Source organism: Monodon monoceros, unplaced genomic scaffold (genome assembly GCF_005190385.1).
Source record: "Monodon monoceros isolate NGI ecotype Baffin Bay Population unplaced genomic scaffold, NGI_Narwhal_1 Super_Scaffold_2, whole genome shotgun sequence".
NCBI classification, from domain to species: Eukaryota; Metazoa; Chordata; class Mammalia; order Artiodactyla; family Monodontidae; genus Monodon; species Monodon monoceros.
This window is the reverse complement of record NW_021703776.1, coordinates 90,752,698-90,780,611: the sequence shown is the minus strand read 5'-3', so window position 1 is coordinate 90,780,611 and position 27,914 is coordinate 90,752,698. Positions and strand designations below refer to the sequence as shown.

The window sequence follows — 27,914 nt, the reverse complement described above, 5'->3', positions numbered from 1 at the left end:
TGAATAGTGCTGCTATAAACATAGGGGTGCATGTAGTTTTTGAATTATAGTTTTGTCTGGATATATGCCCAGGAGTGGGATTGCTGGATCATATTGTAATTTTATTTTTATTTTTCTAAGGAACCTCCATACTGTTTTGCACGGTAGCTGCAACAGCTTACATTCCCACCAACAGTGTAGGAGCCTTTTCTTTTTTCCACACTTTCTGCAGCATTTGTTATTTGTCAACTTTTTTTTTTTTTGAGGTACGTGGGCCTCTAGCTGTAGTGGCCTCTCTCCCGTTGCGGAGCACAGGCTCCGGACGCGCAGGCTCAGCGGCCATGGCTCACGGGCCCAGCCGCTCCGCGGCATGTGGGATCTTCCCGGACCGGGGCACGAACCCATGTCCCCTCCATCGGCAGGCGGACTCTCATCCACTGCGCCACCAGGGAAGCCCTATTTGTCGACTTTTTAATGACGGCCATTCTGACTGGTGTGAGGTGATACCTCATTACAGTTTTGATTTGCATTTCTCTAATATTAAATTAGCAATGTTGAGAATCTTTTCATGTGCCTGTTGGCCATCTGTATGTCTCTTTTGGATAAATGTCTATTTAGGTTTTCTGCCCATTTTTCGATTGGGTTGTTTGCTTTTGAGTTGTATGACTTGTTTGTATAGTTTGGAAATTAAACCCTTGTCGGTCACATTGTTTGCAAGTGTTTTCTCCCATTCTGTAGGTTGTCTTTTCGTTTTGTTTATGGTTTCCTTTGCTGTGCAAAAGCTTGTAAGTTTGAGTAGGTCCTATTCCTTTATTTTCGGTTTTATTGCTACTGCCTTGGGAGACCTAAAAAAATACTGGTAGGGTTTATGTCAGAGAATATTTTGCTTATGTTCTCTTCTAGGCGTTTTATGGTGTCATGTCTTGTTTAAGTCATTAAGCCATTTTGAGTTTATTTTTGTGTAATGGTGAGAGGGTGTGTTCTAACCTCATTGATTTACATGTGGCTGTCCAGTTTTCCTAACACCACTTGCTGAGGAGACTGTCTTCTTCCCATTGTATATTCTTGCCTCCTTTGTCGAAGATTAATTGACCGTAGGTGTTTGGGTTTATTTCTGGGCTCTATTCTGTTCCATTGATCCATGTCTGCTTTTGCGCCAATACCACACTGTTTTGATTACTGTAGCTTTGTAGTAGTGTCTGAAGACTGGGAGGGTTATGCCTCCTGCTTTTGTGTGTGTGTGTGTGTGTGTGTTACGTGGGCCTCTCACTGTTGTGGCCTCTCCCATTGCGGAGCACAGGCTCCGGACACACAGGTTCAGCGGCCATGGCTCACGGGCCCAGCCGCTCCGGTGCATGCGGGATCCTCCCCGACCGGGGCACGAACCCGTGTCCCCTGCATTGGCAGGCGGACTCTCAACCACTGCGCCACCAGGGAAGCCCTACCTCCTTTTTTTTCTTCAGGATTGCTTTGGCAATTCTTGGTCTTTTAATGGTTCCGTATGAATTTTAGGATTATTTGTTCTAGTTCTGTGGAAGATGTTATGGGTAATTTGATAGGGATAGCATTAAGTCTGCAGAATGCTTTGGGTAGTATGGCCATTTTAACAATATTAATTTTTCCAATCCAAGAGCATGCCACCCTGCTTCTTTATTCATCATCCCATCACTACCCTGAGAGCCCCTTGCCTTCAGGGAGGCAGGCTTGAGATCGGTTCTCCCATCTCCTACCTCGGCTAACTTGCAAAGACATCCTCTCTTTGTCTCAAATCTTGGAATCTCAGCGTTTCAGTTCCCTGAATGTCAGGCAAGATGAACCTGGTTTGGTAACAGTTTCTCTTCATCTGGATATCTGGCTCTGTGCTAACCTGAGAATGAAGGTGTCACATGGAACTCAATCATGTGAGCCAACAGACCCTTCCTTGTGTAGGGCTGTTTGAGTTGGATCTTGTGTTACAAGCACCCAACAGTATCCAAGTAAAGGAGTGCATTGTGTTTGGGACCCTAGGAGCCTCTCCCAAAGCATCATCTGTAGGTTCTGGTGCTGGCACTTCCTATGTGGCCTCACCTTGCTGGATCCTTGACTGAGAGCCCAGTTCTGTGCGTCTGAATGCCTCGCTTTCAGCCGGAACCCTGCCATGCTGGCACGTAGTTTGGTCTGACCCTAGGTGTGCTTGTAGACCCAAAACCTCTGACATCCTGGTTTCTGCTGGTACTTGGAGAACATGTAGGTACACCTCACAGTTCTGAAACATCTGCTGCCCCCAGTACCTCACAGAGCCCTGCTCACCTGTGGCCCCAGCACCACTCTACTGGTAGTCCCATGCCTAGCCCCCCTCAGTCTGCCTCTGCCATCAAACCCCTGTTCTCAGCCCTCTCCTGCCTTTCCCAACTCTGCTGAAGGTGAGATTTTTTTCTTTTCAAATTGCAGCAGGTAATGAAAAGAAAGAACAACTTAGTATTTATTGCATTATTTATGCCCTGGGAAAATCTGAATACCAGTAGTCAAGGTATAATGAATAATGGATGTAAATAGCTTTTTTCCCAGATAGGAAAAACAGACAAGAAATTTCCCCCCAAAGTATCAGTATAGCATATTGTGCCAGATCAAGGTTCTGAAGATTCTCAGCTGCACCAGACCTAAACCTAAGAGATGCGAGGATGGTTTGGGGGCAGGGGAGGCACGCAGGAAGCTCAGGGCAGCAGCTAATTACCAGCTGAGGGGTATGTTTCAATGGCTTAACAATCTGCATAGCTGTACCTGTTCTTAGTTGAGTATCTACCTTAAATGTGCATACTTTTATTAAGTTATGTAATATTTACTTGGATCTCTAATGTTAAACCCTGTAAGTACTTACGATTTTAAACCATCACCAACATTTGTTTATAAAAACTTACAGTGATGGGCTGTTACCTAACACTACCCTTTTGAAAAGGTACCATACTGAATGACAAATTACATTTGCCACAATGAATGACAGATTACTACCTTGAATGACAAAACTGTAATGCATGCTGGGCTCTGGCTCAAAGGGCTAATGTTGAAAGCTGTTATGAAATTGTATATGAAAGTAGGCTCTTAAAATGGAACTCTGGAGGGTAAAAATACCAGGAACTTGATAAATCAACCCTAAAACTAAGGTTTAACTTTTTATCATAAAGGTAAGAAAGTCTTACTGGGAAAAAACAAGTCTCCTTACAAATGCAGGGTTTTTTCTTTTGAGTTGATACTGTTGATACAGCTCAGCAATGCAGCTTTGGGGAAAATGCTTGCTGACAGTAAAATGAGGGTCTTAAATAAAATTAAATCTTTTTTTTTTTTTAATTTTTGGCTGTGTTGGGTCTTTGTTGCTGTGTGCAGCCTTCCTCTAGTTTTGGAGAGCAGGGGCTATTCTTTGTTGCAGTGCACAGGGTTCTCCTTGTGGTGGCTTCTCTTGTTGCGGTGCACAGGCTCTAAGCGTGTGGGCTTCAGTAGTTGTGGCAGGTGGGCTCAGTAGTTGTGGCACGCAGGCTCAGTAGTTGTGGCGCACGGGCTTAGCTGCTCCTCGGCATGTGGGATCTTCCCGGACCAGCAATCAAACCCGCGTCCCCTGCATTGGCAGGCCAATTGTTATCCACTGCGTCACCGTAAGTCCCTAAAATGAGGGTCTTATTGAAGGAAAATACTTAGCATAACATCCCCAGAGGATCAAGTGTTCTTGTAAATGTGACTAAACTTTCTCTAAAGATAACAAAAAAATACCAAATTGTGTATGAGAGAGACTTTAGGGTTATTCTAACTCAGAATGGTTACCCTGGCTCAAGGATGACTACCAAAAATGTACATTTACTCTGAAGCCCAAATACGAGCGGTGGGACTTCCCTGGTGGCGCAGTGGTTAAGAATCCACCTGCCAGTGCAGGGGACACGGGTTGGAGCCCTGCTCCAGGAATATCCCACATGCTGCAGAGCAACTAAGCCCGTGCGCCACAACTCCTGAGCTCTAGAGCCCACAAGCCACAACTCCTGAAGCCTGCGTGCCTAGAGCCTGTGCTCTGCAACAAGAGAAGCCACTGCAATGAGAAGCCTGTGCACTGCAACGAAGAGTAGGCCCTGCTCGCCACAACTAGAGAAAGCCTGTGCACAGCAACGAAGACCCAATGCAGCCAAATAAGTTAAAAACAAAAACAAATACTAGCAGTATCTAAGCCACAGAATTGTTCTAAAAGGATCTTTTAAAATGGGGTTATTCAGAGCTTCCCTGGTGGTGCAGTGGTTGAGAGCCCGCCTGCCGATGCAGGGGACGCGGGTGCGTGCCCCGGTCCGGGAAGATCCCACATGCCGCGGAGCGGCTGGGCCCGTGAGCCATGGCCGCTGAGCCTGCGCGTCCGGAGCCTGTGCTCCGCAACGGGAGAGGCCGCAGCAGTGAGAGGCCCGCGTACCGCAAAAAAAAAAAAAAAAAAAAATACTACTACTAATAAAATGGGGTTATTCAGTTCAGGAACATGCAGGTGAGGTGACCTGCCACGGCCCCCAGCCCCTGCATGATGATGATGTCCTTCACTGGCTATTGCTGACCTGTTTGTTGGTGGCCACTTAGATATATGTGGTATTTAACTCCACACATATCACTATGGTGGGTCAGGTTCCAGACAGCCTTCCTTGCACCTACCTTTTGGCCCTCATTCCACACCCTGAGGTACTAAGTCTAAAGTGCTTTTAAGGAGTGAAGAGGCCAGCACAGGCCACTAGGAACAAAGGAGACAACAATTTCTGAGCAACCAAAAATAAATGGGTACTGATGCAGCTGGGCCTCCGATAAAACTTTGTATGAACTAAATGTGTGGAACCAAATATGGCAGGAACACCTCATTTAATGAGGCACAACTTGGTAAACTGGGAACGTGAGGTCTGTCCCCTTTAGATGTAAATCTGATGTCACTTAAAATGATTAGTTTCAGTTTCTGAGGCTTACGTTCCTGTCACATCAAATTTGTTAAAACTTACGGAACTAAAGACAGAAACAGTCCTTGAGAGGATCTTGACCATACTCACTCACAGACCCTTACTTCATCATATTCTTGTTTTTCAAGAGTCTCAAGTTTTAACTACTGTTTAAACACGAGTGGGCATATAGCTCTTCAGTGCGGAAATCGTTAGTCTCATCACACTGGTTACACCATGTTTTTACTTCAATTTGCTCAATGTGAAGAAAAACAAAACAAATAAACTCAAACTTCTTCTGCAGGTCTGGTCCTTCTCTACAGCGGTTGTTACAGTCCTGAAGTAGCTGGAATATAGCCAGCAAGGGCCCAGGCGGAGCAACAATTCATCTTGCATCTGTAAGTATATATTTATTTCCTTTGGTGCCTTGCACAGTAAGGCACTATTAGTAACAGAATAGAAATGGCCACAGCAAGTAGTTCTAGTGACAATTTACTAGACAAGTTACAGTTTAATGGTGGTGGTGATTTTCATTTTATTATTTTTTACAATAAGGGTGTAATCTTTATACTCCACACACACAAAATAAAACAAGAAGTGCTTATGAAAGAGTCCCTGCCCCCACCCCCCATCTCAAAACATCCTGAACATAGCTATTCAATAGAACAGAAAAATCAAGACATGTTTGATTTCAGAATTTCAATAAAAAAGCAAAGCATGTAATGCAACAGCTGTTCAACCTCCCACTCTAAAATAGGCACCGTTAGACAAACAGAACTCCCGGTACTTTAAATTTCTCCAGCACACATTCCAGTATAAACGTTCTGAACTGTAAGCTAGTAATTAATAATGGGAATAGAACCTTAGAACAGAAGTTATACTGCTTCCCTGCACCCCTTTCTCTTACAGTTAGAGGGTAGAGGTATCAGGGGATACGGAGTCAAAGGAAGAAGGATTAAAAAGAAATTCCCAAAGTTTCTGTTTTTTTTTGGACGAGAAAGGAAGACAGCATTTTACAAATGTTCAAAAAATCCCAAGGCAAGTATTACACAATTCATTCACTATCACTCCTACTAGAAAGAATAAAGACATCAGCATCTTATTATATAAAACTGTACTTTCAGAAGTGTATTACAAGTTCACCAGAAACTATGGATGTAGTTTTAGGCTTCATCAAAGAAAACAAGTTCAGATCGAGTTAGATGCTATACACCTAAGCCTAGCTGGATCGGTGTCTGGAACTGCTCACTGTGTCACCCTGAACAGCTGTAAACTAAACAATAGTATGTAACTCCAGAGGAAGCTTAAGGATTGAGGATATGTACACAGCTAATTATATCTCCCCTGCTTCGCGCTCTTCAGAGCTCCTCCTGTCTTCTGATCTGCCATTAGCGCTCTCATAGGACCGCTTCTTATCTTTTCGATCTCTGTCACGAGGTGATCTGTCTCTTGAATTCCTGTCTCTGTCACGTGATGCTAAGTCTTGTTCTCTGAATCTCTCTTTTGAGGATCTGAAAAATATTAATTTGAGGAGCAAAATGTGTTGGGAAACCCAAAATCCAAATGAAAGAATCGGATAAATATTAAGGTACTGATTAGCTGAAGCTATACAGAATGCATCCAAGAAGAGAGCACTACTGTATTTGACAAGGGTACTAAAACAAGGAGATGGATGAAGACAAACAGCTAAGGGTCAAAAACCAAATGATTTACAGGACATTCTCATTATCTTCGAGGCAACCCTAAAGCTTCTCCAGTTCACAGCAAACATAATTAATATAAAAATAATATCTAGACAATACCTTAAAGATGTTATCCAATGTTTTAAGAATATACAATAGAATGTAGATTCCCAATCAGATGGAAATCAGTGGCTTAGGACAGGGGTCAGGAACCCTCTCCTCTTTGCTGTCTGCCCAGAGGGATAAATATTTTAGGTGTTGCAGGTCATGTGAGTGTGGTATACTCTTCCTTTTCTTTTTGTCAACCCCTTAATATAAAAACCATCATCCATAGCTCCCTGGCGGTATAAAAACAGGCTGTGGAGCCACATTTGGCCTGCAGGCAACAGTTTGCCAACACTCAGGTAAGAGAACTACTCAATGATATGGCTTTGAGCAACCATTTATTATTTAAAACTCTGCTTTATTCCTGCGGAGTTAGCTCATTCAACCGACAGAAAAAAATACAGAGAAAGATGATCACACTGTAATAAACCTTGATTAACTGTAACTGTTTAATACCACCTTTCCATTCCCATACCCAAGTTAAGAAGAAAGGTAATAAGCTCATACCAGAGATTCAATCAAAAGGAAACCCAAAGGACATTAGGGGATCAGAATTAATATGGAATCTTCTATACCTTCAACATCTAGAATAAATCAGTAACATATTACATTTATTTGGTTCTTCACGGGTGACATGGTACTTTTACATAATTCTCTCACTTAACCCACATTCAGAATTAGGATCTGAGGTCTGATTAAGTAATACTTTCAACTTCTAAGGCAGGGGAAAAAGTACTACCCTACTACCCAGTTTTAGAAATACAGTTAAAAAGAATTAAACCAAAAAGATTGAAAGATTAAATGTCCACTTCTGGCATTCTACTTAACTAAGGTTTTAATAAGCTTAATTTAAAAATAATGTGTTAAATCATACAGTGCACATTCCTATCCATGTCTTTGTAGGAATGGAATATGAAGAGAGACGATTGAGATGATGCCCAAGAATAAGGACACGCATTGCTGGTAAGTCCCAGAGAAATAAGAACAAACTGTAAGTATCAACTAGTATTCTGCCAGAGATTACAGTGTCCTTATTACAGAAGCAGTTTTCACTCAGTATTTCACTCAAACTATCAATATCCTGACGAAGCAGGCACCCTTCTACTAAGTAGATAAGGAAAGACAGGAGGGGTAATCAGATAATTCGGCCAAGGCCACTTTCATCCAAGTAGTCTGACTCTGAAGTCTGCACTGGATGTGTCTGAACGCAGCAGAAAAATGCAAACGGTCCTCATTTACCAAGGGTAACTGTTACCCGGAAAGGCCATAAGGAGAATCTACTTATATTGGAGACCAGTATCTCACAGTTGGAGCAGGAGAATGGCAAGTTATAAAAGACCTTTAACTGGGGCTTACCTTGAAATTTAAACTCAACTACTATGTAGGAATAACTTGATATTCTCTTTTATACAGTAACTGTAGATGGTAGTAGCAATGGTCTGCTAATTTTTGGCAAAAAACAAAATATTGCTTTGAAAAAGTAATTTGAGTATCAAGATTAGAAGTGCTCTTGGGAACAGAAATAATTTTACAAAAATAATCCTCTTTATTAGCAACATGCTGAAAATACTAGATGAGGGGTGTCAGGTGGTATGGTGGAAAAATTTCCTATATGTCTTGATTAACAGAGGAAACCTCAGGGACTAGGTCCCAGAAGAGGAGACTTCATGCCCCTCTCTCCATCCCTACCACCAAAAACGACATTTAAGAGTTCAGAGACATCAGAAAAAATGACAGGTAGCCAAGCTGACAAGAGAAATTATCTAGACCTATCAACCAGCAAAATGATTCTTAAAATTTACAGTGCAGGTAAGATTCCTGAAGAATTGTTTTAAATGTATTTTTCTGGACACTGTACTGTATGCCTAGTTTTAAGAATGAGATAAGTGGCCTAGAATTCACACCATGCGGAGCTCTGCCCTCATCAATTCCCTGCTCATTCTCTGCATTTGCCTATAATACCCAGAATATTTTTCCTACCTGGTTTTATCTATCGGATTATACCCACTCTAGGTTTTAGGCTATTCCCTGAAGCCATTTTTGTTGTTGTTGTTGTTACTCTGGTACTTCCCTCATCTAAGCTCCTGTATTATTTACTCTGATATCCAGTTTAGCACTTTGTCAGTGCTCATTATTGTCAAAGATGTTATTAGTCCTGTGTCCTAACTCACTTGAATAAAGCTGCTCAACTACATTATACTTATTTTTTTTAATACAGTAGAAGGTATACAATTATTACTGATTTAAAGTCTCCTGAAGAACTACTTGGTTTTCTAAGAGTGGAACTTAAATGTTCTCACCAAAAACAATAAAAATATATGTAAGGTGATGGAGGTGTTAATTAACTAGATGGAAGGAATCCTTTCACAATGTATATGTAGAGCAAATTACCACAATGCCCACTTCACATGTCTTACAACTTACTTTGTCAATTATGCCTCAGTAAAGCTGGGGGTGGGGGAGGGAACCTACTTGGAACAAGGCAAGAATATAAGGAATAAATAAAAGAGCCTATTATATCCAACGCAGTTTGTGAGCAGTTTCGGGGAATGGCTAGCTGAGGGGGCAAAAAAACCAAAATCTGCAGAAAGCTGTTAAAAATTTATCACGGACTTTATGTGGAGTAATCCACAGAAAACTTAAGCTTAGTAGATACTAGGCACTCAAAAAATGTTTCTGTTCCATAGAAATGACCTGGCTTAAGGGCCATAATGGGACCTGAGAAGTTTGGGGAGCTTGGTCCATACAGACCATGAGTGCTTAAGGCTCCACCACATTCTAATCCTTTGTCCTGATTAGATATTCAAGTCCTTAAAAACATACCTCACCCTGGGTCTGCTCTCCTTGCACGTTTTGAATTTTCATGCCAATGACGTCTAACTTCCTTTAAAATTCTGAACCTGCCCTGCCCAACTAACTGTATATAACAATGCGTATCTATAGTGCAGAATAAACAAGAATATACTGAATGTCTGCTCTGAAAAAGTACGCCAGCTCAAAGAAGTTCAGAAAACAGTAAATCAGACAACTCTTAATGAAAGGACTTCTCAGAGTCCCTAATTCACCAATACATACTGGAAAAGCGCGCTAACAGTACTGGTACCTAAAATTATTTGTCCATAAAGTACTTTTTCCCAAGACACACTAAGCAGAGAAAAGCAATAACCTCTGCACATACTGGTTCCAATTTCTTACTCTTGCTCATAAGTATATTCTTTCTGAACTACCCATATATTCAGGAAAAAAAATGTTATACACTCACACACAAATGTGTACAAATTAGCAGATGCCAAGTTCAAACCACCAGTATTCCAAGTCTAAACTGTAAAGGTAGTTCCATATCCTCCTATGGACCTCAGTACCTCCTCCTGGATCGCTCTCTGCTCCTGTCTCTAGAACTGTGCCCACTTCTCTGGTGGCTGCGGCTGCGGCTACGGCTGCTGGAGCGGGACCTGTGGCGATGGCGTTTCTCCCGGGATTTGGATCGAGTTCTCCTTTTCCGTTCCCGTGACATGGAGCGAGACCTATGTCTGCGATGCTCTCTGGACCTGGATCTACAAAAGATAGTTAGTTTTTAGCTTTGTTGGCATTACACTTCTCATTACTAAAGCCTCCTCTTTAAAGAGAAACTATCCCTCAGTAGCCTTATTTAACGCCAATACAATTTCAAATCAGCTAAATCTATGCTAAAATGAATTGCTGGTATATTAATAACTACATACTAGAATTTTGAAATAAAAATTAAACAGTAAAAAAAAAATTAAACAGTAGTTCTCAGAGGTCAATCAGTGTTGTATAAATTTACATCAGTAATATTTTTTACGAAGGAAACAATCTGTAACACTACTACATGCCAGGGATTGTATTATCTAGATGCTTTAAGGACAATTTCATTTAAACTTCCAAGATTTTTAGTACACTTTAGAAACAAAGTATGTACCTGGTGAACATGGACAGAAAGGAGACACATGATAAAGAATATTGTTTAGGATAAAGTTACTAACTTGCTAAATTGAAAAGGTTACATGACCATTGAAATAAGTTTAAATGCCCACAATGTGCCTTGTCAGTGTAAACAGTTAAGACAGTTCTCTATTCAAGTAGTACATAATTTATTTGGGAGGAAAAAATTAACATGCATAAATCATTTTAGAGAACTTTAACTGCAAAAAAAAAAAAAGTATTTACTTTTTGTAGGTGTACAGAGAAGGAAAAAACTAACTTGTGTATTGTGTCTGCGGCCAGGATGAGGATGGCATATATAGAGGATGTAAAACATTTGAGGGAAAACAACGGGGAAGAAAGGTATGAATTTTGTTAACAGCCACTTTCAAAGTGATGGAAACATTCTAAACTGGGTTGTGACAGCTGTACAACTTTAAATTTACTGAAAGTCATTAATCAGCACACTTAAATGGGTAAACTTATGGTATGGAGTGTAAATTAAACCTCAGTAAAGCTCTTTTAAAAATTTTAAGTCACTTTAAAGAATGAGGTATTTAATCAAATTATGAGAAGAGTAAGTTCAAAAGCACATTATTCAGACGATGTAACAACCACAGCTAAATAGAGTACTTTCACAATTAAATATTTCTGAAAAGAAAAAGAGGGAAAAGATAATATTCATTCCATACAAGTTTTATCAAATGATATTTTATCACTCACTTTGAGCTATTATAACAAATTATTTCCCCCAGCGCGTAATTTCATTTTACTAGTTGTCTAGTAACACCGTTTACTGGGTGCCTACTGCGCTGCTCTAGGAACTGGGGAGACTGAGCAGCAAATACAGTCCTTAACCTCAGGGAGCTTATACTCCGGAACGAGGCCTACACAGATACGTAGGCAGTAAATAAAGATAGGTCAGGGAATAAAGAAGGGTAAAAATGTAGAACGAAAGGAGGTGGTCATCTTTTGTATCGAATAGGCAGGAAAGGCTTTTCTTATAAAATCACATTTAAGCAAAGATGAAATGAAGTAAGGAAATCAGCTCATCAGCCAGCTCAGAGAAGACTGCTTCAGGTAGAGGGAACATGGGTGCAAAGGCCCTAAGGTGAGAGAAAGTTCAACATGTCAAAAGAAGAGAAGAAACCCTTTTGGCTGCAATGAAATTAGCAAGGCAGAGTAATATCAGGAGTCTAAACAAGCAGGATGACCAAGTACTTTGTCACTCAAACCAGGATGCTCTCAACATTAAATTATACAGAGGGAAAGGGGGAGCTATTAATAAATATGCTGAGACAAGAAATAAACTGTACCTACCCTAGGGCACATCGATCACTCTATAAAGCCATGGTGAGGATTTCAACTTCTATGAATGAAATGGAAGACCTTTAGAGGGTTTGAAGACAGGGCTGATATGATTTATTTCACTTTTTAAAGAACTCATTCTGGCTGATGTGTAAAAAACAGACTGAGGCGAAGGAAAATGGACAACAGAAATTAAGAAATTGCTTAAGAGGCTATTGTAAACAGTGAGGTAAGAAGTGGCTTGGACTAGAGTAGAAATTAAATTTCTGGCCTGAATATCTAAAGATGTTCTATGTACAAAGAGTTTAAATCTCTCTTCAACAAAGGGAGAAGCTTGCATTAACCAACCGGTAAAAAAGAACAGTATCGTCATTTAATATTTCTACTTCTCATCCTGGACTGAAAAACTCAACAATACAAGTTAGCTGACACAACTGGTCCTGTTTCATGCCTTAGTTTTTTAGTGTTTTAAAGCAGAAATACCATTGAAAGATGCTAAAAAGTAGTAAGGGACATCTAATAGAAACATAAGGTTTTTCTTTCATAACAACAAATGCTCTAGTTTACAGGGAAAAAGTTCTTGGGAAACAGTCACTCTTTAGAGTCAAGAATACTCAGAAGGTTTCAAAAAAGAAGATGTGATTTGAATAAGGAATGGTAGGATTTGAAAAAAATGAGAAAGGGCACTCTGCGTAGGCATGGACTCATTTGAGAAAGGCTCAGGGGACTTCCCTGGTGACGCAGTGGTTAAGAATCCACCTGCCAATGCAGGGGACACGGGTTTGAGCCCTGGTCTGGGAAGTTCCCACATGCTGCCGAGCAACTAAGCCCGTGCGCCACAACTACTGAACCTGTGCTCTAGAGCCCAAGAGCCACAACTACTGAGCCCGCATGCCACAACTACTGAAGCCCACACGCCTAGAGCCCGTGCTCCGCAACAAAGAGAAGCCACCACAATGAGAAGCCCACACATCACAACGAAGAGCAGCCCGCGCGCAGCAACGAAGACCCAACCCAGCCAAAAATAAATTTATTAAAAAAAAAAAAAAAAGGCTCAAAACAGGAATGAGAGAACAGCAAGTGAAGAACTAAGAAGGATGAAGTGCACCATGTTTCCTCACCTTAGAAAGAGAAAAATTGTCAGAAACTAGTAAAAACTGTATTTAAAAAAAAAAGCTTCAAAGCCCACAAGTATTAGTGCCAAAGGTCAAAACAAAGTGTTATCTTGTCCTCTTTCTATTTAAAGGGGCATTTAAAAAATGCCCCTTTAAAGCTTTTTGGGATCACTGTACAAGGGGAGAAGTAATAAACTCAAAGTCTAGATTGGGTGCAAACAAACATTTTCATTTCCCCCTTAATTAACTCACCATGGATTCCCTCATTCAAAATGTATCCAACTACTTACATTTTGAACAGGTACAACCTCTCAGCATGTGTTTCTTACATGTGCGACCCAAACTGATTTTTAAAAATAAATCCCGTCACATGTTTACTCTGAGCTTCTAAAGAAGATTTTAATAAAATATTCTGAAATATTTTTAGCTTTCTCTATAACTCCAGGGCACTCTGTGATTTTACTCTGATAAAACTAAACTGTAGCTCATGAGTATCTTCTGACCAACTTCTCAAATGACACTGCTCAAATGTGAGCTACAAAAGAATTAAGAGTACTAATTAATTCTCATTCATTTTAAGAAAGATACTTAATCTATAAAAACTACCTTTGGAAAACACAGCTTCACAACTTATCTTGTATTAATACCTACCTTTTAGGATTCTTGCTATGTGATCGAGACCTAAAAAAAAAAAAAAAATCTATTTTTAGAAAAGTAACTATAAAAAAGGAAGAAAAGGTACAATGTACTGTTAAAATTACATCCTCATTTCTAATTTTTATATTAGTTTTATAAATATAAGGCTTGCATGTATGTACACAAATTTTTCCAAAAGGCACCACAAACTTTACAGACTTCCCCACTTTGGCATACCCCTTAACTAGGCTACCTGGCTCTGAAGAAAAGAATATGCTCCTAGAAGACTAAAACACAACACAACTCACTATATCTCCAAAAACCACCTCCTAGCCTGGAAAAAATTCATTATTTTTATCTCTGTCATTTCTTCTTTCCCTCTGGGAACAGAATAAAATTTCTGATCTGTGAGACAATACTTTGTAATTATCACCTCACACTATAATCCCTAGAACACTCAATTCAATCATACAATGTTTCTTAATATGACACACAATACTCTTATATAAAGTACTCTTCATATTTCCTAGCACATAATTAAAGCTCAACAGATAGTAATAGCTAACGTTACGGTTACTAGGAAGTCAGTCACAGGGGGTTTTTGGTGGAGAATATATACCATGGTTGCAGCATGACTTCGGATTCAGCCTGATGTAAATCTTAACTGTTTCCATCACTCACTATCTATGTGGCCTGGGCAGATTATGTATCTTCCCTCAGCTTAGTCTGTCATTTGCAAAAGAGGGATAGTAATAACAATTTCACAGGGGGCTTTCAAGTATTAGATGAATATAGGTAAATTCTTAGTGCAGTGGCTGACACATAATAAGCATCAAGTGACAGTAACTTTTATCATTATCCTTTGCAATACCATAGGTGGAATCCCATTTTGTGTGTCATTTTCTACTTACTAGTAATTTCCTCATCTTCCATACTTAGGTCCATTTCTGAAACAGTGTTAACATTTTATAACTAATGTTAAAGGCAATCTGCCATTAAAGGAGTAAGATGTGATGTACTTTCTCATTAACTTTACATATGTGAAAATGTAGTCCTGCAAAGAATTTTGTTTCTCATTTGACTATCACCTCAGTTCAATAGTTTATACTAGTGGCACTATATTCTGTTGAATTTTAGCTTAAACTGAGATTTCAAATACCATTCATATTGTCTTAAATATTACAACACTGGGCAATATTTCCACAGAAACTTAGTATATACAAAAGAGAACAGAGATAAAGCTCTGAGGTAAAATTTACCAGTAAATGAAGAACATATATATCAACGGAAGAATGACAGCAGTTCCTCTAAACAGGAACATGTCCATATGTAGCTTTGTTCTGTTTTGTCATTACAGTGCAAAAAGATTACCTGTTACAAGCCATGTAACACAAATGAAGTCAGTTTAAATGTCTTGAAATAGACTGAGTGTAACAGGATCAAAGCTTGAAAGAAGCTGACATAACCTAGTCCTGTATTATCAAAGATTTTAATTAATTTAGGGACATCTGCTGAAGAGAAGGTACTTAAATTTCAGAGATATGTAATACAATTAAGGGAACACTATTAAGTTAGAACTACAGGTAAATGTTTTGTGGCATACCCCTCCCATCTGAAAATTGCTGAATTTATAAACATGATGCCACACAACTTGCTGCCAATGGGTAAAAGTGACCCAGAACATGTAAACATTCTAAATATGAAGAATATGATTTTATCAACTAATGTCAATATAAAAAGAATTGTGCACATTTAGCTATTAATAAACGAATAAAAATTTTAACAGTTTATAGCTCCTAAACTGAAGAAATACAGAATCGAAGTACAATGTAAAATAATCAATGAAAGAAGCGGACAAAAAAATACCCAAACCTTCTATCAACAGGTATATATCATAAAATGGTTCCATGCCAGCCTGGTACAAAGCTAGCCCATTATGAAAATCAGAGGGCTAGAAAAGGGCCTTGTTATATATCTTACTAAACATACAGATGTGAAGCAATCATTATTCCCTCTTCCATACATTTTGAAGGAAATCTCCTTAACTTAAACAGCCGTAAGTTAACATACTTGAATAAACATTGTTTCACATGGTAATATTTTTAAGAGTAAACAGAAATTTCTCATGTCCAGATTTATTAACATCTACAACCTTGTATAATCACATCTCTTTTTAGAACCAGGGATGTTCAACTTCAGATACTTGGACTACTCAATTACTCCATACCTCCTCAGCTTCTCCCTTTCTTCTCTCTCCCTTTCTTCTCTTCTTTTCAGGCGTTCCTGGTTTCTTTTCTCCTGCTTCTCAGCTACAACTCTCTTAAAAAACAATGACAGTTCAAATAATACTAAATGAGAAGCATTATTTACTGGGCCCATTCTTAGTGAGCATTATCCTAAACTTTACCATATCTAACATTAAAAAGTTTTTAATAAGAATTCATTTTGAAGTTTTGCCAGGTATAATCATTAAGCTTACAAGTCTGGTTTCCAAACTCTTTCCCCCCCTTCCATATAAAATTTCATGTTTCTCCATGACTTCTTAATATTTCAAAGTCACTTTCACGAGATTTTTCTCCTCTTAACGTCTTCTGAATTCTAAACTCTTTAAAGATTTCCAATATAGAAATGTTTTCTGTCGACTTCTAGTTACAATCCTGAGGCTGCTGCTTTTAAAAAGTACCAGTGAAATGCTAAACAGTTCTGTTGCTAGGTCTATATTTGCAAAGGTTCCCAATTAGGTACCATTTTTGAGTTTTAACTTCAATCCAAACAATCATTTGCTATAGTGAAACTCTTTTTGTAATTTCAAAAACTTTACCCAAGGTCATCCTAGCTACTCCAAATACTGAGACGAGCTCACAGTTAACTACAAATATGGAGACGTGTCTAGGTGATTCTGATTCCACATTATTTTAAATGTCAAACTATGGATCCTGGGTTAATTTCAGTGATAACTGCACAAAAAGTCACTTCCCAGTGTTTCCCATCTTTGAGACAGTCCTCAGTTCATGACAAAATGCTACAGTGCCACCATTTTTTTAAAAAACTAGCCACATCAGATTGTTGAAAAGTAAATTGATCCTTTCCATTGACTCTGCTTATGTTCACCTCTTTAGAAATAACCTTTTTTTTTTTGTTTATCTTCTCAGAACTCAGCAGACGAGTAAAGAGCTGTGTTGCCTTTCTCACAACAGCCTATATATTTAAGCGACAGTGATTGTCCTTTTTAAAAAATTGGTTTCTAAGTCCTTTCTGAAATGGGGGCAAAAGCATAAAACTAGAGGTCCTACCAGTTTGCCATTTAGTGAACTGCAAAATATTTCAAATAAATATTGGATCATTTTTTCAATCTTCCTTTAAAGTAAACATCATACTAAATTACTATTCATTTTATTAAAAAAAAGAAAGTATCACTGGAAATTTTAGGCATTATTTTAGAACCCAGTTTGCAAGGTTCCTCCCTAATTCAACATCGTATCCAAGACAAAATAGTACCTCCTCCCAGAGTAAGAGGATTTTTAAAGTCTGTTTCTCAGATATCATCCATTAAACAAGCTGGTATTTCCATTTACAATCCTACACTATTCAGTATGAATTGTTAACAGAATCACAGTTAAGAATAGTCTTGAATCACAATCAAGAATACTACACAAAAAGACAACTTACACAGATCAAAAGAATGAGTGGCTATATTGGATAAAGTGAGGGATATTAATTTACCAATGTACCTTTAATTCTTCAAGCTTCTCTCTTATTTCAATAAATCCCAGGTGCAGTTTACCCCCAAAATGATCAGCCAGTCGTCTGTCATTATCATGAAGACCTAAATAGGCAGAGCAAACTTCACAGACTCGAAGTTTCTGCTGCTGGAAACTGGAAGCTGGCATAGAATTCCGATAAACTTCCTAAACAAAAATGACAGAAACAATGTGCATATAAACTGCATTAAAATCATACAATTACACAAAATACACTATGTTTATACCAAAAATGTTTCTAATGAACACACAAAAGCATGACTATTTTGTCACGAATATTACAGATTCCCCATTACCCCAATCCTCTGTCCTCGGGACTTCTCCACTGGAAATGAAAGATCAGAGCCTCTTTTGTCAAGAAATACCATAACAGTAACATGATACAACTTTCTTAAAAGGCTTTCTCAATGTTCTGTTTTCTATAATTTTCGTTAAAAATGAGATGTAGCAACCCCAAAAGTATACATCAGTGAAGGATCAAGGAAGCAGCAGTCGCTCATGCTTGGGGAAAAGGACTGCATGTCTTCCATACTATTACAGCTTCCTTCCACTGCCTTCCTGCCCACATATCATTTCCCCCCTATGTAAATGCAGACAGGGCGTACAAATGATAAGACTTCCCATCAAACAGAGTAGCTCTAAAGACAAAGATGAAAGGTGTCTTATGGAGATTAAGATGTCTTGTACTCAAATCATTTTATTTATATTAAGTTCATTAATGAAATAATAAATATTAGTGGATTTGCGTATCCACTCTACTCTCTTTCCTTATTAACAGGATTCTGATTTTTGTTTGAGGCAGCAGCATGGCCAGCTAAAAACATTACATTTCCAAGCTTCCATGTAGCTTTTGCTAAGGAGATATAAGTGGACACTGCTTGACAGAATCTACAGGAAAGTTCTTTAAAAAGGAGTCAAAAGATTCAGACGAAAATCATCAACAGCTGCTATAACCTGTGGATCAAGAAGCAATGGAAAACAGAATACTTACAATGTCAGTACCAAGACACTTATTAACTACAAAAGGGAAACACAGTAACTTCACAGTGGAAAAATAGGTAACATCACCAGAAATGAACAAACCACTAACACATGCCTTCTGATAAGGCTGTAGCATTATTTCAGTGGTGTTCCTCTCAAAAATCTAATGAGAAAGAAATATTAGACAAATCCAAAGTGAAGGACATTTTACAGAATAACTAGCCTATACTTTTCAAAACTGTCAAGATCATGTAGAACAAGGACTGAGGTACCAGATTATATTAGACTCTAGAGAAACATAACTAAATGCAATACGTGATCCTGGACTGGATCTTAAACAAAAAAATTTTCCTTTTCTCAAAACGAACATTATTGGGACAACTGGCAAAAACTGAACAAAGTCTTCAGATTAATTAATAGTACTGTATCAATGTTACTTCCTAATTCAGATAACTGTACTGTGGTTATATAATAAAATATCCTTGCTTTTAAGAAATACACATTGAAGTATCTAGGGATAAAGAGGCAGCATATTTATAACTTATTGTCAAACAGTTAAAATACACACACACACTCATGTAGGAAGAAAATGATAAAGCAAATGTGGTAAAATGTTGAAGAGTCTGGGTGAAGGACATAGGGGAATTCTTCACACGATGTGTTAACTTTTCTTAAAATATTTCAAAATAAAAAAATTTTAAAAAGGAAAACTGAAAACACAACACACAAGACGAGTCAACGCAACTTTTGTGCCTTGTTATTCCTCCTCTTTCTACTTACGCATAGAGGAAAGGCTTTAGGCTTAGTGGCCATAGTGCTACCACAAACTGATGAGCATAAAGATGAATCCACATAGTAAGGATGGCTGAACTTAAAGTTAGAAGTAGCTTGTATGCTAGATGGCATCATGGAGCTACTGTACCAGCCCCAGGCTTCCTAACCTCAAGTATTTATTAGATGAGAAAAACAAAACCCTTCTTTGGTTCAGTCATTGTAAGTTAAGTTTCCTATTACGTACAGTTGAACACAATCTATAATAGGAAAGTAAACAATTTAATGCACTGTCCTAAGTAAAAATCAACTGATAATACATAACAGGCTAACAATATTGAGCTACTGGGTAATACTAGTAAATCACCAAGTGTATATATATGAAGTTTTATGAAAACTCCAATATATGGAAGGAGAGTAATAATGATTGCTGGCTTCATTACCCGAGTCTTCTGGGGAAATAAACTAGCTATAAAATACTTTGTGCATTTTAAAATTCATAGTACTTATTTTCTGGATTGATATTAACTACATTTCCAGAAATCCTAATATTAAGACATTAAAGCTATCTAGAATGGCTACTTGGTATATCTTTTCTCAGCCTAGAACCTTTAATCTGTGTCTTTGTATTTAGAGTGGGTTTCTTGTAGCTAGTATATAGCTAAGTCTTGTGGGGGTTTTTTGTTGTTGTTTTGTTTTGTTTTAAATCTAGTCTCACAATCTCTGCTTTTTAATTGGATTGTTGAGACCATTTACATTTAATGTAATTATTGGTACACTGGGTTTAAGTCTACCATCCCACTATTTATTTTCTATATGTCCAATCTGTTGTTTGTTCCTTTTCTCCTGCCTTTCTTTTGGATTAAGTATTTTTTAGGATTCCATTTTATTGCTACTATTAGTTATAACTCTTTTCTCCCCTCCAATGGTTTCTCTAGGGTTTATAGTAACACAACTTAACTTATGAAGAAAGCTGGAGAGTCTTTTATTAACATAAGATAAAGGAGATTTCAAAACAAGGGACATTAACAGGGACAGAGAAGGACATGTCAAAATAATAAAGGATTAAATTAATCAAAAGATACAACACTCCTAAATGCCTATTAGCCTAATAACAGAGCTTCAAAATAAAACAAAAACTGACAAAATGAAAAGCATAAATAAACAAATCCACAACTATAGAGACTTCAACACTCCTCTCATAGGCAGAAAACTCAATAGGATACAGAAGACTTGAAAAAATCTATTAACTACCTTGACTCAATTGACATTTATAGAACACTCCATTTAACAAGGCAGAATATCATTCTTCTCAAGTACAGATGGAAAGTTCACCAAGACAGACCATATGCAGGGCCACAAAACAAGTATTGACATATTTAAGAAAACTGAAATCACACACATGTTCTCTGACCACAACAGAATTGAATTAAAATTAACAGAAAAAATCTGAAAAGAACAAACAAAAAACAAATCCAAATATGTAAAAACTAAACACATGCCTTCAAAACCCACAAGTCAAAAAAGAAATCACAAAGCAATATTAGCAAATATTTAGAAATGAATGAAAATAAAAACACAATATATGAAAATCTGTTTCATACCTTCTAAGCTACCATCGTGCTTAGAAGAAAACTTACAGCATTAAACGGTCTAAAATCAATGATCTAAGGGGTGTGGGGAGGGAGGATTGGGAGCTTGGGATTAGCAGGTGCAAACTAGTATACACAGGATGCATAAACAACAAGGTCCTACTGTAGAGCACAGGGAACTATTCAATATCCTGTGATAAAACAGAATAGAAAACAATACATATGTATAACTGAGTCACTTTGCTACAGAGCAGAAATTAACACATTGTAAATAAACTATACTTCAATAAAATTAAAAAATAAACCAATTATCTGAGCTTCTGCCTTAAAAGGCTAGATAGTAAGAAAAAATTAAACCCAGGTGTGATACAGTTAGGAACAATGGAGACTATGGTAAAGGGGAGAGTACACTTTCATCCAAAGGCATTCGATTTTCTAAAAAATATCAGGGGGACCAAACAAAATAGAACTTTGTCTGTAGGATATCAGATTTTGATCTGTGCTGTGGAGGAAGAATGAGAGGAGGCTCCCAATGTGTTAGCAGACTGTACTAAGTAAGAAGAGAGAATACTATAGTTGCATGGGCCATGGAGTAGGGGGTAGGGTATCATAGTGACCATGTATATGAAGACTGCACGTGTGTGGATTGTGTGTGAGACTGTTGTGTATGACTAGCTAGTTTAGTTAATTTCATTTACTAGTTATAAATTTCAATAGGATCAATGACTCTAAATTCCAAAACAACCACTAATTTTGATATACAACCCATTAGTATGATACAAACTAGTTAAATATTTTTAAACTGGTTTAAATTTCCTTTAATAGTAATAATTTTTCAATAATTTCTAGTCAAATATATGTTCTTTAGGAAGTACAGACACTAAGGCTCTATAAACTACCATAAAGAATTTAGTTACCTCTGCTTCTCTTTTCTTTGCCCGTGCTTTCTCTACTTCATCCATTACTTTCTGGGATTCCTCCACATTCCCTTCAGCTCCTAGCTGTTCCACCTTAGCCAACAGTTTACCGATTTCTTCATTTAACTCATGAACACGTTCTGCCTGGAGAGAATCAGAAAAGATCATGAATAAAAAGCAGAATGTACCAAAGTTCAAAATATTGCATAAAAAGACATAAATCATCTAAGGCAATATGAGTATAACTAATGCTTTCTGAGCGTATCATAAATGAACTGGTGGGACATCAAGATGTTTTGAGCCTGCCTGCCTTTACTTCAGTGAATTCAGGGGTACAACTGATCTCAATGTAACTATTACTTCTCAACCTCTGCTCTGGCAGTGCATTCCAAGTATAAAATACATTTTTGTACACAATTTGGCTCTCTGTACCTTTCCAAACTATCTCTTTCTGTTCTCCAACTTCACAACAAATCTACACTTATATTTAGTTTCCCAAACTTACTCTGTTGTTTTCTTCCTCTGTGACTTCGCACGTACTGCTCCCTCTTCCTGCGATGTCGTCCATTACCTCCCTTACCTGCCTAGTGTATGTCTGTCATTCAGTAAGATTCAACTCAAGAGTCTATTATGTGAAGAACAATCAATCACCACACCTTACCCTCACTTAAGACACTTAAGCAGAGAGGGCAATACCCTCCTTTGTGCCATCTTCGTATCTTCTATGACCATTACTTTTATATATATCACACCACTTTAAAGATATCTATATACCATTTTTGTATTTCCAATGCCCAAGAAATAGCATACGCTCAAACATGAGTTAAAAGAAATGAACTGGAGGATGTTCTTTAAAGCAAAGATATGGCTTTAGAGTCCAACTGCCAAACCAATTAACAGCCATGCAATTTTGGCCATATTACGTAACCTGAATCTACTTCCTCATCTGAGAAGTACGGATAATCTCACAAAATTGTGAGAAACGAGAAAACGTGCCTGTACATGCACGCAGCACATTACTGATATTCAGTAGACAAGCATGGCACCCTTCTCTCTTAGTCCATGTCTTTCCATTAGGATTAATTCTTGCCTTGCGTTTTGATATGCCTCCTCCTCACCACCACCATCATCGTGGGAATCTAGTTCATTCTTATTGTTTTAACAGCATATGATAACATAAACACAGTCTTTACTGTGTTTATGTTTTTACTTTGGCTACAAAATAAGTACTCAGCCTGTGTGGCCAATAATATTAGTAAAGAAGTTTTTGTTTTCGCCTTTGGCTGCACTGGGTCTTAGTTGTGGAGTGTGGGCTCAGTCATTGCAGCGCGTGGGCTTAGTTGCCCCATGGCATGTGGGATCTTAGTTCCCTCACCAGGGATCAAACCCGTGTCCCCTGCATTGGAAGAAGGATTCTTAAGCACTGGACTACCAGGCAAGTTCTGCAAAGAAGGTTTTGATTTGAAATGGACATCCAGTCCCAACAAAGTAGTGTGCCAGTAATCTTTCCTTCTTAAATTTACCTCAATCCAATATATTTGTCCCTCAAAAAAATCCCCAACTCTCTTATCATTATCCTACCACTTTTAAGAAAATGTTATCTTCTGTAAATACCTGCCACAGAATGACTGCATTAACGACCAGAACTCTTCACCCTTCCTGCATCTGTGCCCTTTGCTACGTAACTGAGTACCATCATACGCTGACTCTGAACCTGGCCATGTAACTGGCTTTGGTTACCAGGACGGTAGCAGATATGACATAGGGGAAGGCTTAAAAAATGCTTGTATGACTGGGCTTGATACTTTTGCACCTCTGCTACCACCATGGGAACATGGCCAGGCTAGCCTTCTAGGCCATAGTTCAGCAGCCTCCAGCCGACTGGAAGACATGTGAGTGAGCCCAGCTGAGACAGGAATGACTGCCCAGTCAAGTTCAGCCTAAGTCACTGATTATAGACTCATGGGCTACATAAATATTTAATGTTTTAAGTTTTGAGGTAGTCTGTTAAACAGCATTTTTGTGGTGATATATAACCAATACAATACTGTATAAATCAATACAGCTGGGGTCTAGCCAACACCTGTGGATCTCTTTCAACCATGAGAAATGAGATTCCTTGTACTTTAGGATGCCCATCTTTACAGTCCCCATCTTAAGGGAACTTTCCAGAAAAAGTTGGTTAAAGGTAACCCTCTCCTCAAACAAAGGAATCCATTTCCCTTTGTACACACATATATGAGCACTATATTTAATCACGTCACCTAAACTCTACTGAGTAACTTTGTCTCCATTCTGCGTTTTCATAAAATGTGCCAGACTATACTGAATAAAGTAGTAAGTCAAACCAACAAAAGTCAATATGCGGACTTTGAATTCTGATTCAACAAACCAACTCTACACAGGAAAAATGAACACATTCTGGATATTGGATAATTTTTTTAAATTGTTACCTTTATGGATGTAATTTTGTGGTTATGTTTAAGAGGTGAAATGATATGACGTCTAGAATTTGCTTTTAAAATAATGAAACAATAGCACAAGACTGATGGCTTCGAATCCATTGGGGTTCACTGTACTTTTCTATTTACTTTTTGCATATAAGTAGTCAACAAAACATTTTTAAAAGGTAGTAAGTAGAGTAGAACATCTGAAGAATACTCAAAACTCAACATTAAAAAAATGAGCAATCCATTTGGAAAATGGGCATAAGACAAACACAAACATTTCACTGAAGAGGTTATACAAAAGAGGTTATACAGTTGGCAAATAAGCACATGAAAAAAATGTTCAGCATCATTAGTCATTAGGGAAATGCAAACTGAAACTGCAGTGAGATATCACCACACACCTTTCAGAATGATTAAAATCAAACACAGTGGCACTTCCCTGGCGGTCCAGTGGTTAAGACTCCACACTCCCAATGCAGGGGGCACGGGTTTGATCCCTGGTCGGGGAACTAAAATCCCACATGCCACACCGCACGGCCAAAAAAAAAAAGAAAGAAAAGAAAGAAACATAGTGACACTATCAAATGCTGGCATGGATGTGGAGAAACTGGATCACTAACACACTGCTGGCAGGAATGTAAAATGGTACAGCCACTCTAGAAAAAAGTTTGGCACTTCCTTTCAAAACTAAAAATATATTTACTAAATGATCCAATAACTGTATCCTTGGGCATTTATCCCACAGAAATGAAAACGTACGTCCACACAAAAATCTGTACGTAAAGATTTACTGCAGCTTTATTGGTATTAGCCAATAACCGCAAGGTCCTTCCCAAATGTCCTTCAATATGTGAATGGTTAACCTGTGGTATATACATACCATGGAATACTCAAAAATAAAAAGGAATGAACTACTGATGAACAACCTGTATGAATAGTAAGGAAGTTGTGTTGAGTGAAAAAAGCCAGTCTCAAAAGGATACATACTGCATGATTCCACTTACATAATATTCAATGATATTACATAATTATAGAGATGGAAAATACATTAGTGGTGGCCAGGGCCTAGTGGGGAATGGGTGTGGCTCTAAAGGGGTAACACAAGGGAGTATGTGGTGATGCTACACAGTTAAGTAACTTAATTATGGTGGTAGTTACCCAAGGAACACGTGATGAAACTGCATAGAGCTATACACACATATGCCTAACTGGTGAAATCTGAATTAAATGTAAGGATTGGCCCAATACCAATTTATTGGCTTATGATACTGTACTGTAGTTGTGTAAGATGTTAACCTAGGGGAGGCTAAAGGAAGAGTATGTAAAATTTCCCTATATATGTCTTTGCAATCTCCTATGAATGTAATTATTTCAAAATAAAAAGTTAAAACAAAAGTAGTGAGGTAAAACTATACTTTGCATTAACGAAATGATTGAAAGTCTTACCTTTGCTGCAACTTCAGCACTGATCTCTTCCTGAGTTTCTGCTAATCTTTTCTTAGCCACTTCTGTTCTTCGATCACAATCTGCAATGAATGACTGCAGATGATCCATAGCCTACAAAGTTTAATTAAAAGACAATTACTGCAAGAAAAACCAACCTTGTTCATAAATATCTTTACTCACAAATTACACTTTATTATTTAAAATGCTACCATGGGAATAAAAAAATAACAAAACTGGGTTCAGTTACAAATTGAAAACCTGTTCATCATCTATCAAATTGACAAAGAATAGACATAAATAATTCCCAGGAAAGGTAAGGCTATAAGGAAACTGCCACTCTCATGCTCTGCTGAAGGAAGCGCAAACTAGCACAGCCTTTATAAAAAGGCACCATGGTAATCGTTATCAAAAGCTTTAAAAATGACCCGACTTAGTAATTCTACTTCTAGAAATCTGTTTTAAGAAAGTAATCAGGGCTTCCCTGGTGGCGCAGTGGTTGAGAATTTGCCTGCCAATGCAGGGGACACGGGTTGGAGCCCTGGTCTGGGAGGATCCCACATGCCGCGGAGCAACTAGCCCCGTGAGCCATGGCTGCTGAGCCTGCGCGTCCGGAGCCTGTGCTCCGCAACGGGAGAGGCCGCTATAGTGAGAGGCCCGCGCACTGCAATGAAGAGTGGCCCCCGCTTGCCACAACTAGAGAAAGCCCTCGCACAGAAACGAAGACCCAACACAGCCATAAATAAATAAATAAAATTTTTAAAAAAAGTAATCAGAGGTATATGGAGGAATTAATATTCAAAGATGTTCTTCACAGTGTTATTTTTAATGGTGAAAAGTTGTAAATACCCTAAATATCCAGGTAACACTTGGAAAATTTAATCCTCAGCCATTTAAAAAAGGTGTTAGTAGAACACGTTAAGGATATAAGAAAATGGTCATGATTTATTTGTAAATAAAAAGTTACAAAACGTTAAATGCAGCAAGATCTCATTTTTGTAAAATAAAGTAGCATAGAAAAAATGGAAGAGCATACATTAAATGTTAACAGTAATTATTTCTGAATATACGGATAATTTTTAATAACCTGTTTTCATGTGCTTTTCAAATTTTTCACAATGAAAATGTTAACAATCAGAAAAACCTGCCCTTTTCTCAAAGAATAAACCACTGAGAATTTTAAAAGTGTCTACACTGCAAAAATCCAGGTCAATATTTATATAAAAGACACTCATCGGGCATATATTAATATATCTATAATTAAATAATAATTCATTTAAAAGTAAACTTTAAAGATTTATTCCCAAACCAACCGATTTAGACTTTCATATCTTACTGTAGAGAAATACAACTAATTCAAAACACAATGTTTAAAAATAAAAATTTACTCAACACGTATCAAATTCTAAAAATGGTTGATTAACCCATGAATTTCATGAAAATGCAAAATAAAACCTTTTATCTGTGATGAGAAACAAACAGCTATTTAATTCTTTTAGTTTAAATTTTATCTTTAAAAAAAGATGAACTAATCCATAAATAGTGCTGGGTCAACTAAGCAGCCATCTGGAAAAAGGGAGATCTACACCTCAATTCCTTATAACAGAATAAATTTAAGTTGGATCACAGATTTAAATATATAAAACAAAGCCATAAAAATTCCAGAAGAAACCATGAGATAGAATTCTCATCACATCAGGATAGGGAAGGCCTTTTGAATTAATCGAATAGATTTTTAAAAGATTAATAAATTGGACAACTATACAAACATTTTGCAAGACTCACAACTACCAAAAAAGAAATAGGAAAAAATTGCAATGTATTATCTGAGAAAAGAGACTAATTTTCGTTATCTGTAAAGAGTCAGTGCAAATCAATTAGAAAAATACTAACATCCAAGATTAGCAAATAGCACCCACCCCCTGCAAAATGTACACTGACAGTTCAATGAAAGGGAAATAAAAACAGATCTTAAATCCATAAAATTTTTTCAAACTCACTCATAAGAGAAATGCCAATTAAAATTACACTATATTTCACATTTCATCTATCAAAGCTACATAGAAATCTTGACAGCACACTATGTGGCCTATGGGAAATAGATAATTTCATACATACTGGTGGGAGTATAAATTGATAATTCTCATGGAGGGCAACCAGGCAAAACTGGCCTTTGACTCAGTTATTCTGTTTCTAGAAATTTAATCTGTAGATACTTGATATGTAAAAACAATGTATTACCATACCATAAGAGAAAAAGATTGAAAACACCATACCCCTACATCTACATGGTGGTGAATTTCTGCTGTA

At 37.8% G+C, this 27,914-nt stretch overlaps 1 protein-coding gene across 5 annotated transcripts in view; it reads right to left on the bottom strand.

Annotated features, from left to right (window-relative positions):
• Nucleotides 1–5,128: 5,128 nt before the first annotated feature.
• The window catches only part of LOC114901424 (putative RNA-binding protein Luc7-like 2), a 57,114-nt gene continuing 34,328 nt past the window's right edge, over nt 5,129–27,914 (bottom strand). For 2 of the 5 annotated variants that reach the window (XM_029233120.1, XM_029233119.1), the window contains exons 4-10: nt 25,608–25,718; nt 21,712–21,855; nt 17,421–17,597; nt 15,917–16,008; nt 13,705–13,734; nt 10,051–10,242; nt 5,256–6,412 (exon numbers count right to left, since the gene is read on the bottom strand). In XM_029233120.1, coding sequence (XP_029088953.1) covers nt 6,235–6,412; nt 10,051–10,242; nt 13,705–13,734; nt 15,917–16,008; nt 17,421–17,597; nt 21,712–21,855; nt 25,608–25,718 — 924 coding nt within the window. In that variant the 3' untranslated portion in view covers nt 5,256–6,234. Of the gene's footprint in view, nt 6,413–9,950; nt 10,243–13,704; nt 13,735–15,916; nt 16,009–17,420; nt 17,598–21,711; nt 21,856–25,607; nt 25,719–27,914 lie in introns of all 5 variants that reach the window. The other 3 variants (XM_029233117.1, XM_029233118.1, XR_003795127.1) reach the window with 3 other exon arrangements.